At 30.3% G+C, this 20,414-nt stretch overlaps 1 protein-coding gene across 2 annotated transcripts; it reads right to left on the reverse strand.

Moving 5' to 3' along the window:
• Positions 1-619: 619 nt before the first annotated feature.
• LOC145959868 (uncharacterized) lies at positions 620-17,446 on the reverse strand. Of its 2 annotated transcripts, none has more exons than XM_083079072.1 (6): positions 17,139-17,446; positions 14,150-14,392; positions 13,991-14,056; positions 13,184-13,268; positions 1,402-1,506; positions 620-1,284 (listed from the first exon to the last, which is right to left on the reverse strand). In XM_083079072.1, exons 1-6 carry the CDS (start codon positions 17,294-17,296, stop codon positions 1,252-1,254), a joined length of 690 nt encoding a protein of 229 aa, XP_082935198.1. In that variant the 5' UTR covers positions 17,297-17,446; the 3' UTR covers positions 620-1,251. The 2 variants fall into 2 exon arrangements, with proteins under 2 accessions (XP_082935198.1, XP_082935197.1); XM_083079071.1 differs by having other exon boundaries at positions 13,184-13,307.
• Between the last annotated feature and the right edge of the window lie 2,968 nt (positions 17,447-20,414).

Genomic DNA, 20,414 nt, shown 5'->3' on the forward strand with positions numbered 1-20,414 from the left:
AGTTTATTTCTTTGTTTAAATTTTCTCGGTTAAATAAAATATTCTCAATATTATAAATATTATTACAAGCATATGTATATAAGGAAAATGGGGTAATTGTTTCATTCATTTGTTCTGACATTTCAAGCCAAATTTTGCTATCTTTTGAGCAGATTTGATTATTGTTCACAATATCATTTTTACATTTTTGGAAACAATTTATTAATAGTTTCACATTAACTTTTTGAGGCCTTCCCCTTTTCCTGATCATTTTAACCAGTTTAAATAGAATGAACACTTAATCTCACTTATAAAATCACTTTATATTTTTACTGAACACTCGATCGAAATCACCGAAACTACATGAATTGCTACTACTGATTGCCGAGTACCGACTGTCTCGAATATAAAAACAGTTGAAAATCTATTGTCTCCCTCTTTCTCTTATCGCATCGAGCTGCCGTAACACTATACTTCTGAGATCGCGGCACTTTTAATAGCGTCGTTTTTACTCCCGACTGCTGCCAACCTACGGTTGGCAAAAGACGGAGGGAGTATGCGTTTCACCGAGCTCGGATCGGTACTCACAGCTTTTCTCGATAACAATAACATAGTTCGGTATCATCTGTTGCACATCAGTTTTTTATTAACCAAGGTTTAAAACATATAATTATTATTCTTTATTCTATTAATAAAAAGCGGAAAAACAATATTATTTCGCCGATACGTTCTCTCATTGGCTGCGAGCGAAACTAAGAAGCAAAAATGATTCACCAATAAGATTCGTTCTAAGCATCCGTATAGGGAAAAATATAGTTGGAGACATCTCGAAGTAGTGGCGGCAATAATAATTGACATAACCCTACATGTCAAATTATTATTGTTGATTAATGATAATAAATTGTGAAAAATTGTAAAGTTATTAAAAAATCAGCATGGATATATTTGAAGCAAGTGTTCCTAAACAGGTAAGCTTTTCTCTCTTTCTATTATTAATAATAATTATATTTACAGCAAAATCATAATAATAATATAATATAACACAAAGTCATAATAATAATATAATATAACATAATCAGAGAAAATAATCTTCTGCATAGCCATATAATTATGATTATATGATATTTCTACAATCATTCTTGGCTACGCAGCAAATATATAAACTTCTATTTCTATTTTTGTTTTTTTTTATTGAGAATTGTATTACGCCGCGTGAAGTACGCAATAAACAGCGGCACTGTCTCTACACAACAAAGCTTAGTTATCATGTCTTTATGTAATGTCGCTCTTATTGGTGGATATATGCTGAAACGAAAGGAAGGAAGGAAATGTATATAAGAGAGTCTTTAATTAACGTAAGAATCTTTAATCTTAAATTAAATAACTGTTATTGCATTCTTCTGTGTTGAAAACTGCACTTACTGCGATCAATTGGGTGCCGGTGAATTCGTAGATTCTGGTCAGTTTGAGATCCGCAGATAAGGAAGTCTCGGATTGGAAGCCTAAGTCGTGTTTCGTGGTCACGCTCTGCAGCAAAATCGAGAGAAACATAACAATTATATATCTGTTTTTTATAAAAGTGATGAAACGAAGGAGGTAATTATTTGTATTGTCAGTTAGAGCTTGTTGAAAGTGACTCTTTTTTTGTAAAAGAAAGAAAAGACTCGTTTCTCCATTAAAATAAAAATAAAAATTAGCTCAAATAATAACAATAATTAAATGATAAAATTAGTAAGTGAGAGCAAAGGTATTGAATAATTAATTGAAACGCAAAAAGGAAGAAAAAAAATTCCTTTTTTTCTTTTGTTTGTTAGCATATTTCAAAATACTCATTAACAGTACGTACATTAAACACGAACTTGTTCCCTCTTTAAGATCTCTCTAAAAGATTGAAAAATCGCCTCCACAAGTCAAATTAATGTTATATAATAATTAATATTATATAAACACAATAATTATTTTATTCAATTATAATATCATTCAGATATAATTTTTTGAAAGGATAAATATTAAGTAAATTTTAATATCAATTTAAAAATAAATTTTAAATAGATAAATTTAATAATTAGAGATTTGGCTCAAATAATCAAAAAATTAAAAAAAAAATGGCATAAAAACCAACGCGCGGTTGGAGCGCAGAGAAGCAACAACACTTCTTTCTTTTCTCAATATTAATTTATTAAAAAACGTTTTTTGTTGTTGTAATATGAGTTTTTTAATAAACTAATATTGAAAAAAGAAAGAAGTGTTGTTGCTTCTCTGAGCTCCAACTGCCGCGCGTTGATTCTTATTTTCTTTTTTAATTTTTTAAATAAATAAATCTATCATTTACGTCCTGGGGATACACATACCTCTTCAAGGATAAAATTAAAGATATCAATTACCTATTAATTTACGAATTACATATTTGGATAAGATAGATTTATGTTTATCATCAAACCATCTAGTCCTCAGAGCTATCGCAGAAGAAACTTAGTTCATACTAATAAATAAATGATCTAGCTGAGCGCCTTCAGAATCTTCTTAGAAGCTTTATTTCTCTGATTATTTCGCTCATTCTTTTGACACTCTGTGCTCACATCACCTTGAAAGGGACTTTTTGGGACGGAAACCACTCGTCATAGACCTCGCCGAGCTTAAAGGTGCTGGTGACACTCCTTTCCGGATTGATGATGGTGACCGTAAACTGATCGTCGTTCATCTGGATTTCCACGGTCAGTGTAGACTTCAAAATGCCCGAGAACTCGGACTTGTCGATGTCCTTGAGAAACTCGTTTATGTTCTCGCACGTTATGTACTGGTATTTGCCGACGACATGCTCCATGATCGATATAAAGTGAGGATTGATCGCGCACACAAGTCAGGAGATCAGAACTAGAATAAGCCGTTGAAGAAAGCGCGCCGGCTTTTATAACGACATCCGTGAATCCGAAGGACGAGGAGGTAGGGAAGAGAGAGAAAGACATTTCGTTAAGGGGTATCTCTCTGCGAGAGAGAGAGAAGGACAGAGAGGGAAGGGGAGAACTGCCGGTCAATCTGCTGATAATTCCGGACAAAGTATATTCGACGGATTATATTATCCGTCGACGGACCCATCGTTCTGTCGTCGTGTTGCTTCTGATGTGCCCTTCGCGCTCGCCGAGGGGCGAAAGGGAGACGTCGCATTTATTTGCGTCCATTTGCGGGGCACTTGTGCGTTAGTTACTTTGCAACTTACATTTTGCCTCGGCTCTCAGAACCGGTAAATTTAATGCACAAGAGAAGCGTATCTCTGTCGTCAATTTCGTTGCACTGTTTAAATCTTACGATCAAGAAATTTTTATGACTAATACTAAAAATATATTTCATTTCTAAAATTTTATATTTTATGCATATACATTAGAGTGTCTCTTATTTTTCGATCTCGGAATTTTTTTGCTCTCACCCCATAAAATCTTTTCAATGTGGATAAAAATAAGCTCTAATTTTTTAAAATTTTTTTTATCATTGTTAACCCGTGCCGACAAGCCATTGATGTTTTTAGAATAGACTGTTTAAGTAAAGATGTTCTTATTAAATGTATTCTTATAATTTAATATTATATTCTTATAATTTCTTATAATTATAACATCAATTAAATGTAAAAATAAAAAATATTAATTAAAGTTATTTGTAAAAACTTAAATTTTTTTTAAGAATCCAAATAGACCGATGTACGTAAACTTGATAGGTACGTAAACATTATTAATTCACGAAATTTATCAATGTTGAATTTCTAATGACTGATCAGACTTAATTTATATTTCTCATATTTAGAATGACAAAAAATGTGAAAAAAAATAATCACAATTTACGCCAAACAATATGTCAAATGGCACGTATAATATGAAAATCGAAATGTAACTTTTAGTAAATTTGTTGCTGCATCAATACAACAACATTATTGTATGACGTTCTATATTGTTGTATGATGTAAATTTAATAATTAATTCAATACATAATAAACACACCACATTAGTGTATTTACTTCATAAATGTAACAAAAAGAATTGTAAAGTTTTCATGATTAATTTGTCTCTGACGTCGTGATAGTTATAAAAATTTATTTGGATGAAGGCACTGTTTCGCAAGTTTTTGATGTGTTTTTGTTGATCGTGCGCTGACATGTTGAAACTTGTGTTAAATCAGTCAAGCACAAGTTTAGCTCCTTGACGGATGTTGTGCATATAAACGAAGTTAAATATTTTACTAAATTTATTAATATGGCTGTAGTACTTCGACGTGATACTAACATATTTTTAGTTGGTAGTATAAATACTCAAATTCTTGGTTCAATACTACCATCAAATAGACAAGTGCTTTCAGTATTATTTTATAATATAAGATGCGTAAAATAAAATGTACGTGAAAGTGCAAACTTAGCTGTTCGTGAATGTGTCATTTTTTGGGAAAAAGCAAGAATTCCTATCAGGACTCTTCAACACTGCGTGTCTAAATTAATGAACTTGTATGAAAAATGGCGTTCTTTACAAAAAAATTCAAAAGAAATGGAGAAATTTATAGGCAAAAGGAAATAGAATTTACGGAAAATTTGGATAACTTATTTGACATTGCACATTTAGATGCTTTAAATATTATTAAAATTGAAGAAGATAAACAATTTTTAATAAATCAAAGACAGCGAGAAAGGATAGGCTGTCTTGGATCGATTGATAAAAAAGTAACAATGATAGAAGAAAGATCACAAGAACGTAAGAACAAGGAAATAGAAAGAAAAATTCAGTATGAAAAAGAGAGAAATAGCACTTCAGTCAACAACAGCGTCAATGTCATTATCTGATAAGTTTGATACAGAATCAAATATTTCCGAACAACATTCGAACAATGCAGAGCAATCAGAATCAAATGTTTCCGAACAAGATTTGAACAATGCAGAACAGTCAGAATCTTTATCACCACCTGCAGTTAAAAAAAGGAGAGGTCGCATCAATTTTATTACGCTCGTTGGAAGTTTAGACAGATGTCGATTAAGTGTGAGAGATTCAGTGTATGTCCTGCATGCAGTGGCGGAGGCTTTAGGGCATAATTCAGATGATTTAATAATAAATCGATCTTCAATCCATCGATATCGACAGATTTTAAGAGCTGAGCGTGCTGAAATCATTAAATCTAGATTTCAAGAAATATCACCTAATTATGTTGTTGCTCATTGGGATGGAAAGCTTTTATCATCATTAAATGTTAGAGACTCGCCTGTTGAACGTATGCCAATAGTTGTAAGTAGTCAAAACATGGAACAACTCTTTGGTGTACCAAAATTAGAAAGATCCACAGGTGAAGAAATAGTAACGGCCGTGTGTAATGTTTTGGAAAATTGGGACTTTTCAGACATTCTCGAAGCTTTATGTTGTGATACTACAGCTTCTAACACAGGACGATTAAATGGAGCAATGATTTTGATAGAACAAAAATTTAAGAAAGATCTACTTTGTCGACATCATATTTATGAACTTATTCTCCGAAGTGTTTTCGAATGTAAACTTCCACAGGTAACATCAAGCCCTGATATTCCACTATTCAAGAAATTTCAGAAAAACTGGAATAAGATTAATAAGACTAACTATGTGTCAGGCATAGAAGACAGTGAGTATTATACTGCTTTGAAAGATGTAAAAGAAGAAATTCTCAATTTTACTCAGTGCAAGTTGCAAAATAAACATTTTAGACATGATTATAATGAATTACTTGAATTGGTAATTATATTTCTTAATGGCGATTCAGAAAGCAATTTAAAAATTCATCCTCCTGGTGCAATGCATCAAGCTCGATGGATGAGTCGAGCATTTATTGTTTAAAAATTTATTTATTTCGTAAAGAGTATACGATTTCTTCCGCCGAAAGAAATTCGCTGCGTGACATTTGTATTTTCATCATCCGATTTTATGTGCAAGCATGGTTTCATTGCCTATTACTACACAAAGCTCCATGTCAAGATTTAAATTTTATAAAAAACTTAAAATTCTATGAAAAAATCGACCCAGACACTTCAAAGGCAGCAATAAAAAAATTATGCGGTCACCTTTGGTACTTATCCGAAGAAACAGCAGCTTTAGCGTTTTTTGATGATACTATATCAATTGAAACCAAAAAACTTATGGTAAAATCGCTTCAAAATGAAGGCACTATTAATCCTACAAAGCGTTTCATAATCCTGCCAAAAGATATTGACCATAATTTTACAGGTATGTTTCAGTTTCTCGGTTTTGAATTTATTGTCACATTGAATTCTCACCAATAACTAACTAATCTAACTATTTAAAATATAATTTATGTTTAGCTAATAATTTTATTTTATCTTTTAGAAAAAACTATAGATGTGTTCATTTCACATAATAGTTTAAAATTGTTTTCACGATTCAGAATCAATACAGATTTTTTGAACCAAGATCCAATTACATGGAACACAAATGTTAGTTATCTAAATGGAAAAGAAGTTATAAAATCCTTAAAAGTAATAAATGATATCGCTGAAAGGGCAGTGAAGTTAATTTAAGATTATAATGGACGTGTTGTAAGAAATGCAGAGCAATAGGAATTTCTTCTGCGTTGTGTACAAGAACACAGACGTTTATATCCAAATTGTAACAAGGATACTTTAAAAGAACCCTACTAATTTTAAAAGTTATATTTATGTTTCTGGTTTATTAAAAAATATTTTTTGCTATTTAGATAATTATTTATCATTAATTTATAACCCTACTACCTGTTATATAAATTTATTAGCTATTTTGGCATTTATGTTTTTTAAAACATAGAGCTCAAATTCTTTTGCCTTATTATTCTATTAAATATCTATTCTATATATTATAAATATATATATTATATATTATATATTATATAATAATTATTTGGGGTTGTAAAACATTATTTGCCTACAGAAATTAAAAAATTCAATTTTGATGTTTTTTTTAATTACGTTCTTTTTTATCAGACTTAAAGCCTTTGTCGGCACGGGAAGTAATTAATCTAGAAGGCTGAAATTTTTTGTGTGTGATTCTTATACCAATTGTAAACTTTTTAGAGGGTGAGACCGAAAAAAATCAATTTTTTTTTTATCATGTAGAAATAAGGGACACCCTAATATACATATATATATATATATATATATATATATATATATATATATATATAAAATTTTAAAAATTATATACAGAAAAATGTATAGAAAATATAAAGTGTATAAATATATTTTAGAAATACGTAATTTTCTCTTACAATATTTTAGATATTTTAAATAAATTGTTTTAGTTAAACAATCATGCTTTACTATAATTTGTATTTTTATAAAAAAAAATATATATATACATATATTTTTATAGATGTTATATAATTCACTCAATTCTATTATTGTATACATACCATATATGAAAATATAAATGATAGTAAAGCACTTATTTAAATATTAAATAAAATAAAATAAATTATATAAAAATACAAATGATAGTAAAGCACTTATTTAAATATTAAATTAAATAAAATAAATTATATAAAAATACAATTGATAGTAAAGCAATTATTTAAATATTAAATTAATTATTATTTAATTTAAATTATTTAATAAATTATTTAATTTAATATTTATTATTTAATTTAAATATTAAATTTATCATGGTATCTAGAAGAACGGCAACTTCACCGATGATTTTGACCTTGATATATGTGGTCAAGGTCATGATCCTGAGTAACCTCCAAAAAGTTTTAGTTGGCGATCATTGTTTAAGAAGTTATTAACAATTTAATTCTGTAGTAAAAACATAGTAAAAACATGCATTAAATGCGCAATGTATTCAGTACATACCTACAAATTAGGTAACATTCGATGTCGCAGATATAATGTATACCGTTTTGTATGGTTCTACATAACTTTGTAACATATGTCACCGACTTTCGTAAGTTTAGAAAAAAATGAATTAGAAGCTACAATTATATGATTTATTATAAGTTTAAATAATCTGTGGCTGTTATAGGATACATTGTTTACTATTGTTTGTTGAAAAAATGATTCGATTCTATTCCTGTATTCATATTCTCGTTTAAATAAAAATTCAGCGATGTAAGCACTGTAATGTTTTTGTCTAATTCCATATTTCGGAATTGCAGCACATAAATCTCGCCATACGTGTTCAATATTTTGCGTATGAGCACCTGATTCCGGATCTACAAAATTCATGTTGTGGTTTACAGTGCAATGAACAAATCCTGCTTTTCTTAAACAATTGTAAGATTTCCAACAATCATCAGAATAAATGATGGAATGTGACGCGATTCATCGTTTTATGACTGCCAATAAAGTTTTTGAATTTCTTGCTGCAACCGGTTCGATGAATATTCTTTTTGTTTGTCTTATGTTTGTCTTTTGTTTGTCTTTTGTTTGTTTATCGATGCCACCGAACACCCATTGACCCGTAACTGCTCGACCTTTCTGATATTTTTTTTTTCCAATTTTTGCTTCGTCAATTTCATCTATGTGATCTGAACTACCAATTTGCAAATTTTGTCGCGACACCCAAAACTCAAAAATCTATAAAAAATAATTTAAAAATAAAAAATTGAACAATAATAACGTAGATAATTTACCTCTCGACAATAAAAGGAAGATCAATCAATCGCTGTTTGTATGCTAATCGAAAGTTCACTCATTAAACATTTTATATGTGGTGGCGGATGATAAACAAAATGGTAAAACTAGACAATTGCGGCCTATACGCCGATGATCTTGACCTTGACATATGTTGTCAAGGACATCCCGAGTAATTTCATGTATATATATAATAGGCGGACTCGAATAGTTTAGCCCCTACCTCCATCTCAAAGTTTCAAAAGATTGGCTGCGTTCAGCAGGAAAAGCTGCTTTGCAACTGTTGTAAAATTCGTGAATCTGATTGGTGTATGCTCTTAGATTCAGTCAAAATTAAGAGCATACATCAATCAGGCTCACGAATTTTATAACAGTTGCAAAGCAGCTTTTTCTGCTGAACGCAGCCATTTCGCTGAATATCTTTGAAAATATCGATTTTGGACAAAAAAGTTATTAACAAAAAATGAGGCTATTAAAAAGCTTGGTAATTCTATACAATTCCAACCTCTGCCCCGATGACTTTTATTTTCATATATGTTGTTAAGGGCATCATTCTAAGTAACTTTTGCTTATAAAATAATTGGAGGTCGCTGCTTATTAAAAAGTTGTTAACAAATGAAATTAATGATATAAATGATGTGAAACGAGGTGTATATTTGCAAAATTTCACATAGGTTTGCGACTTTCCACATGAAGCAAGGTCCCCCTTGTCTACCGGCGTGGTGGTTGTGGGAAGGGGGCCAAAGGCCCCTCTTGCACCCCCCGCGCGCGCGCAATCTCGAGACCCCGTCGCGAAACAACAACGAAAAAACCTGGCACCCAATGTCGAGCGATAATCTCGCAACGTTTACGTACCCACCGATTCTTTGTTTGATATCCAAAAACAAGCAAAAACAGTCGGATTCTCACTCGAAAATAAAATCACGCGATTCCACGTAACGCGAGAGGATTGGTTCTCCGAAATCACCTGTTTTCGCAGAACAGCGAAAACAGGGAAGAAAGCCTCTCCCGTGAACCCAGACGACCGAAAGATCGCACTCGAGTAAGACATTCGTTATTAGTCAATTCGGTTCTCGTTTTAAACGGACTCAGTAAAATACGCGAGCATTTCTGTGAGCATTTCAATACTTCGCATCACAACGCGATTTTCTGTCTTATCATTGGCGAGTCTCGTTCGTTTATCGTGCAGCTTGCAAGTTTCGTGTGCATCCGCGAAAGCCCGAGACCCTCTCGCGAAATCAAGGCGCTTCGCCCTCCGCAACCAGCTCTCTCTCGCGCTCTCACGCATCAGCTGAGCGGCTCGGTGCGACTATCGCTCTTTCTCTACCATAGTGCGCTCTCGCTCGCTCCCGGTGCTCACGTACGGAGCCGTCGGACCAAGAAACTCTCTTCGCGTTTCTCTGTGCTGAACAATTATGTAAGTAAATTCGGGTGTACAACAGTTCGTTGAGTGAAATAAACATTAAATTTTATGTGTGCAAACCATTCTACGACCATTGACTTCTATTCCTTGATTGATCATTGCTCCTCTTTCCGTATATCCCTTGTTTCGACGTGTCTTTCGACGCGTGTCCCGGCATTCTAAATTTCGAGCGTTATTTAACGTTCTCGAAACAGTATATATATTTATAATTTATAATTTTCTGTATGACATATCCTAATATGTATACATTCACAATTTGGATATATGTATATTTTACTTCTTTGTATTTTAAATGACAAAAAAAATTATAAATGTAAAATTACAAATATAATTATATTTCGGACAGCAAATTATAATCGTTTAAAGCGGTCTTTAATCAAAATAGATTTTTATATATCAAGTTAATATAAAATTAGATTATCGAAATGTTGTATAAAATAAAACCAAACCCGCATAAAATAATTGAATTATTTTGAAAAACTATATACGGAAAATTGTAGAAGTGGGAGGAGAAATGCTTTAAAATTGAGGAATGTATTTTACTTAATAATCAACATTTCATTCATTTTGATTCAATGGCATATTGCTTTACATTATAATAAATAATCGATTTATAATCAACACTTTATAAATCTATCGATTAGCAATTGTATATTATCACGACGATGAATAACATCTTTCAATCTCTCTAAGATCAATTAATTTAGAATTAATTATATGAAAGAACACAAATCTTTTCAGTTGCATCAAACAAACCATTGAAACTAATATATTAATTTACGCACAAATTAGTGCCGAATAGGAAATATAATTATATCAAATAATACGATATTCTTAGGCAAGACCCTTTTCTTTATAAGAGTTCTTGAAAAAAGATAATTTTTTATAAAATATATATATATATATACAGGGTGTTTCATTTTAATACGACCAGTCGAATATCTCGAAAACCAAGCCCGGGAGAGAAAAATATTTCAGACAAAAGTTGTTTGGTTTCGAGGGGGCCATAAGATGGTATCATTGGTTTGACCTTGAAGAGTCATTTGAAGGTCACGTGAAGGTCACTTCAATTTTTTTAAATGGAACACCCTATATATTTTTGCACACTCTTGTAGCTTATCTCGAGAGCTTTCCAAAACACTATCATTAAGTACCTTTTCGTTAAGTACTTTTTGAGTTATGAGGGTTGAAATAATTTCTTAATTTTACATAAACCGTAAAATATCTTGTAAAATATTCACTTTTCGATTATCTTACCTTAATACTTTTATGTACAAAATAATGAGAGGAATCAATTGGTGTAAAAAAAACACATAGTTGTTTTTAAGAAAAAATATGGAATTGTTAATTGCAAATTACATATTTTTTCTTCAAAACAACTATGTGTTTTCTTTACACCAATTGATTCCTCTCATTATTTTGTACGTAAAAGTATTAAGGTAAGATAATCGAAAAATGAATATTTTACTAGATATTTTACGGTTTATGTAGAATTAAGAAATTATTTCAAGCCTCCTAACTCAAAAAGTACTTAACGAAAAGGTACTTAATTATAGTGTTTTGGAAAGCTCTCGATGTCAGCTACAAGAATGTGCAAAAATATATAGGGTATTCCATTTAAGAAATTTAAGGTGACCTTTATGTGACCTTCAAATGACTGTACAAGGTCAAATCATTGTCATCATCTTATGGCCCCCTCGAAACCAAACAACTTTTGTCTGAAATATTTTTCTCTCCCAGGCTTGGTTTTCGAGATATTCGACTGGTCGGATTAAAATGAAACACCCTGTATATATATTTTATATATATATATATATATATATATATTTTTTTTTATATATTATATATATATATTTTTTTTTTTAATTTTATTTTATATATTTTATATACAGGGTGAGCCATTTTAATTAACGTACGCAATTATTTCGGAAACAAAGCATTTTAGAGAAAAATGTTTCAGACAAAAGTTATTTGGTTTCGAGGGGGCCATAAGATGGTATCATTGGTTTGACCTTGAAGAGTTATTTGAAGGTCACATGAAGGTCACCTTCAATTTCTTAAATGGAACCTACTATTTGTCATTGCATATTCTTGTAGCTTATCTCGAGAGCTTTCCAAAACACTATAATTAAGTACTTTTTTGTTAAGTACTTTTTGAGTTATGAGGCTTGAAATAATTTCTTAATTTTACATAAACCGTAAAATATCTTGTAAAATATTTATTTTTCGATTATCTTACCTTAATACTTTTATGTAGAAAATAATGAGAGGAATCAATTGGTGTAAAGAAAACACATAGTTGTTTTTAAGAAAAAATATGAAATTGTTAATTGCAAATTACATATTTTTTCTTCAAAACAACTATGTGTTTTTTTTACACCAGTTGATTCCTCTCATTATTTTGTACGTAAAAGTATTAAGGTAAGATAATCGAAAAATGAATATTTTACAAGATATTTTACGGTTTATGTAAAATTAAGAAATTATTTCAAGCCTCATAACTCAAAAAGTACTTAACGAAAAGGTACTTAATTATAGTGTTTTGGAAAGCTATCGAGATAAGCTACAAGAATGTGCAATGACAAATAGTAGGTTCCATTTAAGAAATTGAAGGTGACCTTCATGTGACCTTCAAATAACTCTTCAAGGTCAAACCAATGATACCATCTTATGGTCCCCTCGAAACCAAACAACTTTTGTCTGAAACATTTTTCTCTAAAATGCTTTGTTTCCGAAATAATTGCGTACGTTAATTAAAATGGCTCACCCTGTATATAAAATATATAAAATAAAATAAAAAAATATATATATAAAATAAATATATTAATAAATAAATGTAAAAGTATCAATAAATGTGTAATATATGTATATGTAAAAGTGAAGAAAAGTTGCACCGTAACAAACAACGAGGAATGGGTATGTATTGATGCTGCATGTGTATATGTATACATACATATATATATATATATATATATATATATATAAACAATATTTCAATTACAGAAAAGAAAATAAAAGAAAATAAAATTTTATTTATTGCTCATAGAATATATTGATTCATTGACTAATATATTATTTATAAGATTTATAATTGATTATTATCTTCATTAATTACTTCCTACTAAAATTAATATAAAAATACTTATACATAAAAAATTGCTTACCAATATGTTATGTAATGGATCCAGTGGATGCGTAAGACGACATATCCCTCTGGCGATATTCGAGAGATGTGGTAGCCCCGATTTTCTATAAAAATATTTTATCGATTGACCATTTGCTGTATAACTGAAAATATTAAAAAAATAATTATTTGTACATGTATATATACATCAGATAGGTTGAAAAGTTCTGGAGCTAAAATTGTTACTAACTATATTGGTCCCGATAGGATTGCCATTACAGAACTAGACTTATATCTCAGACAACAATATAAACCAAGTCTTCTAGCTACGCTGTGATATATAAGAGACAATAGACATCCTTGGTAATATACTAAAATCTATATTATCAAATTTTATTAGAGAAAAATTATATTGAAAATTTATAAGATATAAAACACATAGTTTGCACAGTACATAACAGTTATAATTTAATATAATAAAAAATAACTTACATATTTTATAAATTTTTCTTCGACATCTAATGTTACCAATAATTGATATACACTTAATCAGAAAATATAATTTCTTTAAGAACACGTATAATCGATTCCCAGAAATTCCAGAAGTTACCGTTGATATTGTTATCTGTCCATAAAGTAAATTGCTCAGAAGATGTCAAGAATATTGAATGAAGAATATTGAAATTTAAGGTAGAATAATACTTCTTGCGCAATATCATTTAACCATGTATCAATGATTAAGTAAGATATATTTGGTTGAAAATATTGTGCGATAATAGTAATTTGCTTTTCTAAAAGCAGCTTTTCCTTTGGCATGTATATAAATTTGGTTTGCTAGTATACTAACCGATACTGCTTTAACCAATGATAAATTTGGCCGAAATAGTATTTAACTGTCGAATTAGAATCGTGCCTGAAAAAAAATTTACATATTAATTGTACTTATTAATTGTAATATTTACATTAATTTATAATGTTAGCGGCAATTTGGTTTATTAAATTTTACCATGACAATTGTGCAGAAATAATTCTATTTATATCATCTAAGACAAAACGATAAATTATAGAATGTTCAGCTGTGGAACGCAGAAGTCTATTCAATTTCATTTCTTTGATATCCGATAAATTATTATAAAACATTAGTGACACATAATGCCGTAGTTTTTCGATACATTTTACACCTGCTTCTAAATGGTTAAAAATTTTCTCCCGTTTTTTTTTATTATATATTCTTTTCGACAAGGAAAATCTAAAATGAAAAGAATATTTTTCAAAAATATGTTAAACAACAAACATCAGCAATAAATGATAGACAATATTTATTTTTCAAAATAAAAACATTACATTTTTTAATTATATATATATATATATATATATATATATATATATATATATACAGGGTGTCTTATTTTAATTGTGCATCTCGATTAATATCGCAGAAAGTGGTCGAATGAAAAAATATTTTAGACAAAAGTTGTAGGGTTCGGAGAGGGAGAGATCTGATGGTGACATTGGTTTGACCTTGAGTGAACGTAACAAAGTCATATAGAATTGAACTTTGTTTTATTAAATGAAACTCCATATTTTTTATTATATATTCTTGCAGCTTATTTCGCGAGAGCAGCTTATTTCGCTCTTTCTAAAACAATATAATAAAATATTTTTTGTTAAGTACTTTTATGAGGCTTGAAAGAATTTCTTAATTTTATATAAACTATAAAATATCTCGTAAAATATTTATTTTTCGATTATCTCACTTCAATACTTTTATACACAAAATAATGTGAGGAATCAATTGGTGTAAAAAAAACATAATTGTTTTTAAGAAAAAATATGTAATTTGAAATTAACTATTACAGACCCTTTTTTGAAACAGTTATGTTTTCTTTGCATTAATTGATTCCTCTCATTATTTTGTGCATAAAAGTATTGAGATAAAATAATCGAGAAATGAATATTTTACGAGATATATTTTATGGTTAAAATTAAGAAATTATTTCAATCTTCATAACTCGAAAAGTACTTGACAAAAAATATTTTATAGTATTTTGGAAAGTTCTCGAGATGAGCTATAAGAAAATGAAATGAAAAATAGAGAGTACAAGGTCATTTAGCGTTTTCTGGCCTCCGCAGGATTTTCAAGAGACAAAATTGAACTCCATATGATCTTGGCACGTTCACTCAAGGTCAAATCAATGTCACTATCAAATGTCCCCTTCTGTCCAACACTTTTGGTTAAAATATTAATAATATTTAATTTAATAATTTTCGAATACTATATATATGTATATAACATATACTCGTACACACACACACACACACACACACACACACACACACACACACACACACACACACACACACACACACACGTACGAGTATGTTATATATATGAATGTTTGTATGTGTTTGTGAGTATATGTGTGCGTGCGTGGGTGAGTGTGTGTGTTTGTGTGTGTATGTAAAATTAGGGAGCGCAAATCACTGCGTCCACGCAGGTACTTTGCAAGACGAAGTGAAGTTCACTGTGCATCTAACCTTGACTCGCTAACAATAAGAGTAAATTTTATTTTGCCTTACAAAGTACATGCGTGAATACAGTGGGTTCTGCCCTCTCTCTCCTTTACGGTGAAACTCCACTTCAGGAAGATATAAAATTCAAACTTATTTCTGATTTAAAGCTAAAATTCGGTTTGAATTACATTATATAACCATTGTATGACGTAAAATTGTGTTCTAATCATTAAACACTTTTTGATGATAACTTAATAAACAACTAGCGCGGGCAAAAATCTTTATGAAATTACTCAGAGTATTGACCATGACAATATATGTGAAAATTACTGAAATCGGAAATGGCTGTCTATATCTGCATAATTATCAGATTGTAATATCGAAATGCATCTACTGCAATAAAATCTCGCATAATTTAATTTAATTTAATTTTATATCATGTTTGAATGAAAAATCAAGTGGAAAATAATTGTATAGAGATATTTAGGTCTACGCATGCCCTTAAAAATAAAAATAAAATCTGATAAAATATTTTAGAATAAAATAGTATTTAATTTTTACAATCTACAAATAGATAAACTTGATTGCATATGATTAGGTCTTATAACATTGTAAATACCATTAAGTTTGAACAGAAAATTTCAAGAATAAAATACCTGTAATATTATGAGTTCCAGATATTCCATTATACTATATGTATGATTTCCAATTAGAATATTATATAAGTAAATATTGAAAAATATAAAAAAAAACGCTTGAAACAAATGAATGTAAAAAAGAAACATCTTTATGAATATTAATATAGGTGAACATTAAGTAATCACGTTATTACAAATTTTAATATTAAAATATGAAAAATCGTGACAGCACTTTTATTTAATTTCGTTTCATATGTGTTTTATGTTATAAAATAGAGTTCTTCTTAATTACATAATAAGATAATTTTAAAATATTTAAAAAATTACTAAACACATAAATAGACTATATTTTTAAACATATATTTTTAATAATTTAAAATAATCCAAGTCAAAATACATTTTTAACGTGCTATAACTGAAGACAATAATAAAAAAAGGAAATATGTTTACAACTTAATAATAAAATCTATGCAAGAAAAGGATGAAATTATAATCTACGATAACAATGAGTCATATATTTCGAATGATAGTAAACTATCTTTATCAATAGAACAACTTGGAAATGATTAACAAAATTTATTGTGATTCGTTGAGCCATTAGACGTATTAAAATTTTGGCTTTACCAAATTTTGATCCTTTACTACAATCGTTATTAAATTGTAATATCAAAAGCTCAATATACAATGAAGCAACAAACGCAATATAAATTAATAAGATAACAATGTAATAACTTTAACTTTATTTTTTTACTATTATTTTCATGAAAGTTCGTTGAGCGATGAAAATCGACCAAATATGAAATAAATATAAAAAATTTAATTAAAAAATATTAAAAATCATACCTCTGAAAACATTTCTTTTCCCAAAATTTGGTGCTAAATGTTGTATGCTGTAATCTCTTACACGTGGATTTAAGATTCACAATATCCTCCACGCTAATGTTCTTATATTCCAATATTGTAGCAATTATTTCATCTGGCAAATGTGTTACTGTAGTCATCGTAAAAAATTCAATGGTTTATAAAATAGCTCGCAACCTATATTATTTATTTTCGCACTATTAATTTCGTTTATATACTTATATAATTAATCACGAATGTGTGCGCACAAATTTTACTCCTACTTGTAACACTGCATCTATCACATGCACTTCGTTTGACGTTGCACGTGGTTCAAACTAAAGATGCACTTTCTTTAGAAATGATTCACAGCATTTGGTTTACCAATCAGAACAAAAGGGACACCTCCGTTTTGATTGGTCAAAAAAGTCGGACCATAGCAGCAAGTACGTGTGACAAATTCTTTGGAGAGTATTTCTGAACAATTTTTTTTCACTTCTTGAGATGTATAGTTTTATGGTCTTATTCCAATGTTATTTCAATGGAATTTTTTGCCTTTAATAAATATTTAATATTAATATTTTATATGATAATAGTAAAAGTAATAAATATTTTAAAAACACTTATTTAATCTAATTAATTTTTAAATAGATATCATACGATGTATGGATATCACACACATTCATGATAATAATAATATTAATATGTTAAATGTTTATTATGTTTACCGCATTCTTCAATCGAACACATGATCGCGTTCGATAGCGCCAGTAGTACCTTAACCTACCGCAACCTACCATGACAAAAAACTGCTTGCAGTCGCCGAATAATTATCGTCGCATTGTCGCGTCGTCGCGTCGTGTAGTAACGTGTCCGCGCGTGTTTCTTTCATCGAGTGATTTTTAATCGCCAACAATTATTATTCGACAGTGATTAATAGTGATTAGTGATAGAGTCATTAGTAAATTTCTCGTCTCATCGAGTGAGTAAATAAACGTGATTACGTTAAAGTTTATAAAAGAATACAGTTCATGAAAGAAGAAAAACTTTCAGTTAATAATTTAGTGTGGATTTCTTGTCTTTTGCAACGTGATATCTACGTTAAATTTGAGAACGTACGATCTATAAATTCATTTCTCCTTCAAGCAATTACAGCAATACATCAAAAGTCATCGAACAAGGTAATAATAACTATTTTTTGACGTTATGTGAAAACAGATCTCGGGAAGTCAGAGGGACAGTGTGTCAAAGGAAATTCGTGAAAAGAGAGGGGTTTTTAGTGGGTAGGGAGTACCGAGTTGGTAATTCGACTTGGTACTCGAGTCCCACATAACTCACTGGATCGACCGGTGGGTATGCATAAAATGCATTTTCCCCTCTCTCGTGAAAAAAAAAAAAAAAACAGGCGAATGAGCGAATGAGAGAGAGAGAGAGAGAGACAGAGAGAGAGGGGGGGGAGAGAGAGAGAGAGAGAGAGAGAGAGAGAGAGAGAGAGACAGACAGGCAGATAGACAGACAGACAGACAGACAGAGAGAGAATGTATGTGTTCGCATGTGTGTCTGTATGTGTATAGCGACCAGCTGATCGCAGCAGGCGCCCCGCGTAAGCACCCGCGTCTGACGGTGAATCGCGTCACCCTTGCCTGCCTCTTGTATTCGACCCGTCATACGTTAACTACTTCCTTTAATAATTCAAAAACTAAGCTTCGGACGAAATTTTGCCAAAGGAAAAGTCGTCTTAGAATTGATTCAAGAATGTGTCATTTCAGGGACAAGGGGGTTATTTGGAATCACCCTGTATAGTTGTCTCGCTCGCACTCTCTCGTTCGAGCGTCGAGCGAGAGAGACGATTATCGGACACCTCTAAATCGGTATCACGTCTTATAGTGCTTTCCCTCTCGCTCTTGTGCCGTGCGCGAAGGACGCAACAAAGAATGCCCCCCACTACTCTATCCCTACTTTCTCTCTCGCTGCCCGGCCCGCGTACATGCGCGCTTTGTTTGTGTGAGTGTGACGTCAGTAAGTGTCACACAAGCATACCGGGACACCATTCCTGCCGGTGCGTGTACACGCACGCACGCACACACGCACGCACGCACGCACGCACGCACGCACGCACGCACATCAAAGGACGTATATATTTTATTTTAATTTATTTTGACACCAAACAAATCGCATTTTTTTTCAGTGTTATTCTCCCGAGCCCTGATCCCGATTGCGGTTATCCGATTCGGCTGGCAGACTTGCGGAGGCCGTCCGTGACATTTTTATATTTCATTGTGTTTATTTATTTAATGAAACTTAAAATAACTATTAAATAAATCACATTCGACCGCAAGAATGGAAAAAACCGACATAGATGAATATTAATATCCGAATATTAATATAGTTTAATCTTGTCAAATAAATTTTACGATCTAAATATTAAATTTTAACTTAAGAATATATTCGAGAATTGAATGCTATTTTTTGATCTTTTCGTATCAATCTTCGCCTTAATAAAGATAAGAAAAAATCTGACTTTTCTTACATGTAAACATATTTTTTTTACTTATTTACACAGTTTGATTTTATTTTATTCTTCTTATTTTTTTAAATTATTTATTAATAAGCAGTCAGAATATAAGTTTTTAACATTATTCTGAGTGATGACTTCCAAATTTTTGTAACACCTACAAGAATGATACACTAATATAGATGTACACATGCTAATGTAATATATGTCCCCGTATACTTTCAAATATAATTATTATTTATCATAAAGATCTCACTATATAATCAATAATTTAATAATAATATTTTTCTTTCTTTGCTTTAAATCTTGTAATAAATAATAGCATACAACATAATTAATAATTAATGATTTATTTTATCAATTAAAAATTAATAACCAATTAATAAATTAAGAATTAATTTATTAATTGACTATTAATTGTCTCGTTTTTTTATGTTTCTTTCTAAAAGATTACATAAGATCCTTATCCCATGTAATCAAGCAACGAGGAAGCAAAAGTACATAAACATTTTTTTCGGCTTGTCAACGATTTTTCCTATGTGCAATCACGGCGCTATCAAGTAACTTATCCGGAACTTCATATCAAGTAAATTTTCGACAAGATATTTCAAAAACTAAAGCCGTAATCAAAAATTTAATGACACTTTTATAATATAATGTGAATACAAGCTTTCGATTGCGATTCCAGTTTGAATAAGATTGGTGCAGGCAATCTTAAGAAATGATGTATATTGAATTATTTATTATTTATTGTTCTTAATCCA

The sequence above is a fragment of the Camponotus vicinus genome, unplaced genomic scaffold (genome assembly GCF_025532165.1).
Source record: "Camponotus vicinus isolate PSW18456_S1 unplaced genomic scaffold, iyCamVici1.0 SCAF_1, whole genome shotgun sequence".
Classification (NCBI taxonomy): Eukaryota; Metazoa; Arthropoda; class Insecta; order Hymenoptera; family Formicidae; genus Camponotus; species Camponotus vicinus.